A 9,895-nucleotide genomic window follows, 5' to 3' on the forward strand; every position below is an offset into this window, starting at 1 on the left:
TTCGCTCTTGTTACCCAGGCTGGAGTGCAATGGCGCAATCTCGGCTCACCGCAACCTCCGCCTCCTGGGTTCAGGCAATTCTCCTGCCTCAGCCTCCTGAGTAGCTGGGATTACAGGCATATGCCACCATGCCCAGCTAATTTTTTGTATTTTTAGTAGAGACGGAGTTTCACCATGTTGACCAGGTTGGTCTCGATCTCTCGACCTTGTGATCCACCCACCTCGGCCTCCCAAAGTGCTGCGATTACAGGCTTGAGCCACCGCGCCCGGCCCACAAAATCCATTTTTAGACATCACCTGGGAAGAGGATCTCTAGGTAATCTTTTGTGGATATGACAATCTATAGCTTTGCTCTCCAATACTGCGGCTGCTAGCCACATGTGGCAATTTAAGCTAATTAAAATTAAATTTAAAATTCAGCTCCTCAATTATACTAATCGCATTTCTTTATTTTCTTTTTTCCTCTGAGACAGGGTCTTACTCTGTCACCCAGGCTAGAGTCCAGTAGCACAATCACGGCTCACTGCAGCCTCAACCTCCTAGGCTCAAGTGATGCTCCCACCTTGGCCCCCAGAGTAGCTGGGACTATAGGTGCGTGCCACCACATCCAGCCAATTTTTGTATTTTTTGTAGAGATGGGCTTTCACCATGTTGCCCAGGCTGGTCTCAAACTCCTGAGTTCAAGTGATCTACTAACCTCAACCTCCCAAAGTACTGAGATTACAGGCATGAGCCAATGCGCCCAGCCACTAACCACATTTCAAGTGCTCAATAGCCACATATGGCAACTGGCTACAGTTGGACAATGGAAATACAGAACTTTTTTTTGTTTTTTTTTGAGATGGAGTCTCGCTCTGTCACCCAGGCTGGAGTGCAATAATGCGATCCTGGCTCACTGCAACCTCTGCCTCCCGGGTTCAAGTGATTCTCTTGTCTCAGAGTAGCTGAGATTACAGGTGACCGCCATCACACCTGGCTAATTTTTTTTGTATTTTTAATAGAGATTTTAATTCGCCATGTTGGCCAGGCTGGTCTTGAACTCCTGACCTCAGGTGATCTGACTGCCTCGACCTACCAAAGTGCTGGGATTACAGGCATGAGCCACTGAGCCCGACCAGAACATTTTTATCGTAACAGAAAATTCCACTGGATAGCACATCTCTATAGCAGGGGACAGCAAACTGTCAAGTGCCAGACAGTTACTATTTTAGGCTCTACAGGCCATGAGGTCTCTGTTGCAATAAATTCAACTCTGCCACTGTAGCATGAAAGCCATCAGAGACAATGGGTATGACTGTGTTCCAATAAAACTTTATTTATTTATTTATGTTTGAGATGGAGTTTTGCTCTTGTTGCCCAGGCTGGAGTGCAATGACACGATCTCGGCTCACCGCAACCTCTTCCTACCGGGTTCAAGCGATTCTCCTGCCTCAGCCTCCCAAAGTAGCTAGGATTATAAGCATGCGCCACCACGCCCGGCTAATTTTGTATTTTTAGTCAAGATGGAGTTTCACCATGTTGGTCAGGCTGGTCTCGAGCTCTGAACTTCAGGTGATCCACCTGCCTTGGCCTCCCAAAGTGCTAGATTACAGGCATGAGCCACAGAACCTGGCCATTCCAATAAAACTTTATTTACAAAACAGGCATTGGGCCAGATTTAGACCATGGACACATGGGCAACCCCTCATATATAGCATCAGAAGTCTTTCCAAGAACTAATTGAGTTGTAAGAATTAAGAAATCTTGGCAGGGCATGGTGGCTTATGCCTGTGATCCCTGTACTTTTGGAGGCCAAGGCGGGTGGATCACCTGAGGTCAGGAATTGGAGACCAACCTGGCCAAAATGATGAAACCCTTTATCTACTAAAAATACAAAAAATCAGCTGGACATGGTGGCGGGTGCCTGTAATCCAAGCTACTCAAGAGGCTTGAGGCAGAGAATCACTTGAACCTGGGAGGTAGAGGTTGCAGTGAGCTGAGATCGCATCACTGCACTTCAGCCTGGGCAATAAGAGTGAAACTCCATCTCAAAAAAAAAAAAAAAAAAAAAAAAGAATTAAGAAATCTGGATTTGCCCCAGTTGTCCAAGTAGCAAGCATTTATATTCTGCTACAGCTACAATTTCCTGGAACTCTCTGGGACTGTAGTGGGGGCAGGGTAGAGTCCTGGACTCCTTCTTCAATCTAATTTAACCCATTCTGGGAACCAGCAAACCACAACAGAAGTAAAATCAGCTAGAATAAATCAGACTTTAGTCTATGATATTAGAGAAATGAGGTCCTCCAAGGAGCAAGGAAAGATGATGATTAAAGGCATATCTCCAAGCTACATAGAAGCTATCTCGAGCTGCCATGGGTTCTGATGCTTAGGGAATGTGGGTATAGGCAGGGAGGGAGCAGCTTACTCACGTGTGAAGCTGGCAGTGGTAGGAGGATTGAGGCTGTCGCAGCTGTCAGCACTGTCACTGCTAGAGATCTCATCATCTGAGTTGGAAACTGATGAGCCCACATCCACATCATCAAACTTCCTCTTGAGACCCGAGCCCGTGAATGCATCCATTGGTTTCAAAGGGGTTTCCTTGGGGAGCCCACCGAGTTGGCCCCAAAGCCCCTGTTCACCACCAGCTAGCCAGGTACATTAGGATTCTGCCCAGGGGAAAAAAGAAATCAGCATTCCTGCCCACAGACAGACCCCTCCCAAGTCTATACACACAGGTCACTGAAGTAAGAAAGCACCTGACTTAGCGCTGATGTCTGATTTCTCAAGATTACGTTATTTCTCTACTAACTCTGACCACCATTCTCCTACTTTTGTTTCCCTTCAGCCCCTCCAGTCTCAATCACTCTTAGAATAATGAGGTGGGTAGCAGCAGAACCTTTCCCAGTGGAGGGAAGGCCTCTGCTTCCAATCCAGCTGAGGTCTAGGCTTCATTAGCCCAGGAATCACAGTAGCTGCTCTTCTGATCACAAGAAAGCTCTCCAAGGGACCAGTGAGAAGAACTTGAGATCAAAAGCACAGTTATCACTGCTGCTTGTTGGATTAGCAAAAAAAAGGAAAAAAAGAAAAGCAGAATTAGACTTTGCCTAAACCAAGACTAGACCCAATTATTTATTTGTTTTAGAGCCAGGGTCTCACTGTGTTGCCCAGGCTGGTCTTGAACACCTGGGCTCAAGCAATCCTCCTGCCTCAGCCTCCAGAGTAGCTGGGACTACAGACATGCGTCACTGCACCCAGCTAGACCTGCTTATTTTTCCCAGTGATAAGGCCTGGCATTTCCCAAAATGCGTATCTTAAGGATATTAATAGCTTTTACATGGAAATAGGACTGCTGTGTCAAAAGGGTTTAGAAAATTGCCTATAGTGGAACCTCTTAGAGGCTTTACATATACTAGTAAGGATGGTGAGGCCTGAGAACACAGAATGCAGTGTTTCTACAAACCTGATTGTGGAACCCACTGTTTCCAAGTTCCTTTAGGGTGCATATAATGCTTAGAGTACACTGTGGGAAATACTGCTCTATGCTCTCAATTTTGAAGGACATTAGCAGTCAGGAAAACCCTTCACCCAGACCTTTACAAGTGTAAAGTGTCTCACCAGGCTTCTATAAAGGTCAAATTTGGTACCAAGTAATGGACCCAAGATTAGAATCTGCATGGCTCCAAAACCCAGAATCTTTCTTGGCCTCATACGGCTCTATAAAATAGGGGTCATCTGGTCTGTTACCATCCTCTGTGCAAGGACATTGTAGCTTTACAATCTTTGCCCTCCATAAAGAAATCAGGGGAAAACAAATAGCAAGAGAAGTAACCATTTATTCTGCTTATATCAATATGGCAAGCAGTGTTGTTTTCAACACGGCTTCATACAACCAAGGAGTCTGAGATAGTTCATTTCCTAGGTACAAATCTTTTTATTTCATCCTTCGATTTAAATTCCAGAAGGACAGAAATCTGCTCAGCACAAATGCTGTCAGAGCTGGAGCCATGTGTGATGAGATACGAACCCTCCCCTGCCTCAGTAATGCCAGAACCTACCCAGACTATGATCTCACCAGTTGCTAATTATGCAGCAGGAATAACAACACTGCCCAGAGCGACAGGGCTGCATTACTGCAGAGCAGCTACCCAGAATATACTGTGGTGTCAAGAGATGCTTGCTACAGAGCTGTTTTTCTGGGCTGTGTTTGTTGGAAGCAATTTGCCTGTTCTTGGATCAGCTCTGCAAAGTCAACCAGACCTAATAAGTACCTTAGAGAAGATATTTCCTAATCTATCCAGATTGCATCAAATTCTGCATTCAAGTCACAAGATGTACCTAAGAAACCTCAGCCATCAGAAGTCTCAGACAAGCACATTCCTGAAATAAATTTGGCCAGGAAAGAAAAAAAAGAATAAAGTATTTGATAAAAATTGTAATTAAATTTAAAAATAAGTCCAAAATATCAGTTCAGTTCTTCAGGTTACTGATCTTACCATCAGAGGTCACATTCTTAGGGCATGGTAAGAAAGGAGGGAGTCAAGGGCTTTTTATGGGTTAAGATTTTAGCTGGGTTTAAAGCTACCTATCAACAAACACATTTCTCATTCCATTCTATTGTAGGGGGAGGAGGAACCCCTTGTGATGGAATACTTATGTGGGTGGGATTTTTTTTAAAGAGATAGAATAATGTTGCCCACTGAATTTAATTTTGCCTCCCCACTTATCAGCTACATGATAAATCAGCCTGAGCCTCAATCTGCTTTCTCAGAGGGTTTTAGGCCCACCTGAGTTTTTTTTTTTTTTTTTTTTTTTTGAGACGGAGTTTCGCTCTTGTTGCCCAGGCTGGAGTGCAATGGCGCGATCTCGGCTCACTGCAACCTCCGCCTCCTGGGTTCAGGCAATTCTCCTGCCTCAGCCTCCTGAGTAGCTGGGATTACAGGCACACGCCACCATGCCCAGCTAATTTTTAGTATTTTTAGTAGAGACGGGGTTTCACCGTGTTGACCAGGATGGTCTCGATCTCTTGACCTCGTGATCCACCCGCCTCGGCCTCCCAAAGTGCTGGGATTACAGGCTTGAGCCACCGCGCCCGGCTCCACCTGAGTTTTAACTGAGCTTCAGTTAGTGCTGCTACTAGAAAAGTGGCTTTTGGACAGGGACAATGGCTCACACCTATAATCCCAGCACTTTGGGAGACTGAGGGAGATAGATTGCTTGAGTCTAGGAGCTAGAGACCAGCCTGGGCAGCATGGCAAAACTCCATCTCTACAAAAAATACAAAAATTAGCAGGGTATGGTGGTATGTGCCTGTAGTCCCTGCTACTTGGGAGGCTGAGGTGGGAGGATCGCTTGAGCCCAAGAGGTCGAGGCTTGCAGTGAGCTATGATTGTGCCACTGCCCTCCAGCCTGGGCAACAGGGCGAGACCTTGTCAAAAATAAAAATAAAAAAAGGAAGGAGCTAGCTAGCTTCTTCCTTGACCTGGACACACTCAAGGATGTATGACTGTAAATAAATGTATACTCCTGTTCTTTCCTCAGGTGTCCCTGGGCTTCTAGTAGTGTTTCCTTTGAATATTTCTCTTTAAGCCCCATATAAACTTGTGTCTGCTCCAAAATCATCATTACTAGAATTCTCCATGGTCGGCAGGGAATGGTGGCTCACACCTGTAATCCCAGCATTCTGGGAGGTTGAGGCAGGCGGATCACCTGAGGTCAGGAGTTCGAGACCAGCCTGGTCAACATGGTGAAACCCCCATCTCTACTAAAAATAAAAAATTAAGATGGGTGTGGTGGTGGGCGACTGTAACCCTAGCTACTCGGGAGGCTGAGGCAGAAGAATCACTTGAACCTGGGAGGCAGAGGTTGCAGTGAGCCAGGATCACACCACTGCATTCCAGCCTGGATGACAGAGAGAAGACTCCATCTAAAAAACAAAACAAAACAAAACAAAAAACGGAATTCTCCATGGTCTTAACCCTCGGGAGTATCAGTTCTCTTTAGATTACTTTTTATGAACCTGGATGCAGGAAGGATTGATGGCTGCTTGTTCTATTCTCCTCCTCTTTTTTTTTCTACTTCTGGAATAGTGGTTTCTGGGCAATGATAGGAGGTAGGTAAGAAAGAAGAAAAGGGCCGGGCGCGGTGGCTCAAGCCTGTAATCCCAGCACTTTGGGAGGCCGAGGCGGGTGGATCACAAGATCAAGAGATCGAGACCATCCTGGTCAACATGGTGAAACCCCGTCTCTACTAAAAATACAAAAAATTAGCTGGGCATGGTGGCGCGTACCTGTAATCCCAGCTACTCAGGAGGCTGAGGCAGGAGAATTGCCTGAACCCAGGAGGCGGAGGTTGCGGTGAGCCGAGATCGCGCCATTGCACTCCAGCCTGGGTGACGGAGCGAAACTCCGTCTCAAAAAGAAAAAAAAAAAAAAAAAAAAAAAAAGAAGAAAAAAGATGTGACACCTAGGAGAAAAGTATTTTCTTTAAGCTGTCTGAGAACAACTGGAACCTATGGCTATTTGTGTAAATAACATGTATACTGACTATGATCAAACTCTTCCATTCACGTGGATGGAACTCAGTGAAATCCTCAAGGAGACTCCGTTCGTCTCTTCACCCTACCCAGGCTCTGTTAGCAGCACTTCCTCTGACATTGGCTCCATTATTTTTCACTTTCTTTTCTTTTCTTTCTTTCTTTTTTTTTTTTTTATGCTGCTGCTCCATTATTTTTTTAAAAAGAAAAAAGATCTATTATGTCCTGACAACAACACAAGATTAAATTTCAACCTGGCTCCTCTTGTCCAACTCTCTGATGTGAACTTGACATTTAGATAAAGATGTTCACTGGACACCAAGAACAAACCTCCTGTTCCCTTCCATAGTGCCCTGAAGAAATCCTTCTTTGGGAGGCTGAGGCGGGAGGATTGCTTGTGGCCGGGAGTGCAAAACCAACTTGGCCAACATAGAGAAACCCTGTCTCTGTATTTTTTTAAAAATTGGCCCAGTGTGGTGGGGCACATGCCTGTAGGCCCAGCACTTTGGGAGGCCAAGGTGGGCAGATCACTTGAGGCTAGGAGTTCAAGACCAATCTGGCCAACATGGCAAAACTCCCCCTCTACTACAAATACAAAAATTAGCTGGGCATGGTGGTGTGTGCCTGTCATCCCAGCTACTCGGGAGGCTAAGGTGGGGGGATTGCTTGAACCCAGGAGGCAGAGGTTGCAGTGAGCTGAGATCAAGCCACTGCACTCCAGCCTAGGTGACAGAGTCAGACCCTGTCTCAAAAATAAAAAACAAATAATAATTTTAAATAAATTTGTAAAAAAGAAATCTTTCTTTGCAATAGTAACAATTAAAAGTTTCCAGACTTTCCAATTAATCAAATTAATCTTTCAAACTACAACTATAAATCAGTCATTCCTGCCTCTCTCACCTATTCATTGGTAGAGGATCAATGCCTGTGTTTAAGAGAGAAACTTGTAAGTTTTAGAGCCTGGGAATGCAGGTAAAAACTGACAGTTAACTGTCAAAATGACCAACTCAACAAATGCTTTTGGAGAAAACAACGCAACCCTCTATAAAAGCTTTTAAATCCCAGTGAAATTAAAGGTCACCTGCCACTTTCTGGCTACACGTCTTGTGGTCTTTTCTCAAGGGTTTCTGGCTGAACATTTCCCAGTGGTATATGAAATAGTTAAGATCCACAGCATAGAAGGACATTAGGTTAGCACCGTATAAACAGGTCTACCAGCATATGTGTATTTTAGTACTAGATCTTTTTTTTTTTTTTTCAGGCCTAAGGACTCCTATAATCACCAAAACAAACAAATAAAAATTTTAAAACCTAGTATATGTGAGACCAGCAAGAGGGACTGGCCCAAGCAAAATTTTCTAGAAGAATGTATTTGCAAAGTTTAGGTAATGCAAGTTTTTTTCTTAAATGAGTCCAAAGCAATAAGCTACATCCCACAGGAGAAAGCCTCTCCACTCGACTGGAACCCAACCTTCTGCTAAAGGTCAAGAAACCAAAATCTCTGGTAAGATGGTAAGGGCTGCCATCTGTAGCTGGGTTGGTGGAAGGAAGGGCTGCTGCTGTGTTATGATAAACCTGAATAAAATGACCTGCCCTGTTTCTCCTTTCACAAGATGCTGTGGTTGATTCTCAAATACTATAAATTTGATGGATCCATGTGTCTTTGCGATCACCAGGATCATGAGCTTATAGAGCACTCAAATGAAAACCCTCCATTTAAGCTAGGTATTTAAAGAAAGCCGTGCACCCACCACCCCCACTCCCCATTCACTAACACAAGGTTAGAATTTGGCTTTCCATGCCTAAACTACCATCGTGTGGAAGACAGGAGATCTCTGTGGGAACTGGAACATGATGCTGCATTAACTCTCAAGGATATCCAGTCATTTATCACACCGGCACAACCAACATCCTGGCTTTGGAGATTTACAAAACAGAAAGCCAGGAAAGAAAAAATCGGAACTATGGATTTACCTTGAACTGAAAACTGCAAGACAAGGGGACAGTGTTGTCTTTTGGGGATAACTTCTAGCATTTCATATTGAAGAACAGTTTGTGTGTCACACTGCCACTCTCAACCCCTTTAAAAGGATGAATCAAGACCGCAGCACTAAAAGGGACTGGTGGCAGTTGGCTGCCTGTTTGGGCCTATGAAAAAGGATCAAGCTAGCAACCAGGGGAAGCGATGCCTTCCTTTTCCTACACGACGCCAGAAATATGGGAAACATCAGGACCAGAGCGAAGAGACATGTCAAGTCACCAGTTCCCTTTAATGAACACGCCTGCGGAACCCTTCAGCTCTCGGCCCACTTTCCTCTGATTCCCGCTAACCTTCCCGCTCATTCCAACCCTCTGCAGCCCCTGCCCAGCCTTCCTCATCCCTTCCTGCCTGCTACTCACAAATTCCCAACCACTCCTCCCACATTTTCCTCTATTCCCCCTCCCCTTCCTTCACTTTCCTCCATCCTACATCATTCTCCACTCCATTTCGAACTCAATCCTCATCCGCAATCCTGCAGGCTTCCAAGCCGCCCAGTGGTCTCCCTCGAGCTGCCCCCGCAGTCCGGGCCCGCGTCCTGGGTGTCCCTGGCTCCCACGCCTCTTCCCGAGGCCGTTCCTTCCCAACGGCACCCGACCTCCCTGCCCCCCGACCGCTCCCGTCCGAGCCTCTCATTTCTGACCCCTCCATCCGCACGGCTCTGGGCTTGACCACTCCTCCACAGCCGCCCGAGGGCCGATCCCGAGAAAGGACGAGGCGGCACCCTCCGCCCCGCACCCCTAGGCCCATTACCGGCCCCGCCGCAGCTGCCTCCTCCCGTGATGGTCTCTGCCGCCCCCGCTGCCGCCGCCGCCGCCCTAGCCCGGGTGGGAAGAAGGGAGGAGCTAGCGAGTCCCGGGCCCCGCGGCGACGGCCAGGGAGCTCCCAGGGCGGCAGGGCGGGGAGGGAGGGCGGTGGGCAGCCCGGCCGGCAGGCAGAGAGGGCCGGGTAGCTCCGGCAACTCGGGCGCCCCCAGCAGCAGATGCCCAGAACCGCCCCGGCTCCGGCTAACAATAGGCTCCGGCCGCAGCGCTCTGTCTCTTATAGGCGCCGGCACGTCCTGCCCTAGCCCCGGGGCGGGCTGGGAAATGGAGTCTACGTGCGGGCCCCACGCCCGGCGGCATGCCGGGAGTTGTAGGCGGTGCTCGCTGCAAAGCCGAAGCCGGCGGGCAAACCTGCTCCGGAGGCGGTGGCTCTGCTGCAACCTTTAAATGGGGGACGAGAGGAGCTTCTCAGCTACACAGCTTAGATAACTAAACGAATTCTCCTCCAAAGGTCCTCCAAAGCCTCCTTTTCCTTTCGCCAGGACCACACGCTCCTTGCTCATGGGGTCTTAAATCTTCAGC

The 9,895-nt window shown here is 47.2% G+C and overlaps 1 protein-coding gene across 2 annotated transcripts in view; it reads right to left on the reverse strand.

Moving 5' to 3' along the window:
- Window positions 1–9,576, reverse strand: part of CSRNP2 (cysteine and serine rich nuclear protein 2) — a 20,965-nt gene extending 11,389 nt beyond the window's left edge. The window contains exons 1-2 of one of the 2 annotated variants that reach the window (XM_039472292.2): window positions 9,303–9,576; window positions 2,409–2,645 (exon numbers count right to left, since the gene is read on the reverse strand). In XM_039472292.2, coding sequence (XP_039328226.1) covers window positions 2,409–2,559 — 151 coding nt within the window. In that variant the 5' untranslated portion in view covers window positions 2,560–2,645; window positions 9,303–9,576. The other variant, XM_039472293.2, reaches the window with a different exon arrangement.
- Between the last annotated feature and the right edge of the window lie 319 nt (window positions 9,577–9,895).

The sequence above is a fragment of the Saimiri boliviensis genome, chromosome 7 (assembly GCF_048565385.1).
Source record: "Saimiri boliviensis isolate mSaiBol1 chromosome 7, mSaiBol1.pri, whole genome shotgun sequence".
In the NCBI taxonomy this organism is placed as follows: Eukaryota; Metazoa; Chordata; class Mammalia; order Primates; family Cebidae; genus Saimiri; species Saimiri boliviensis.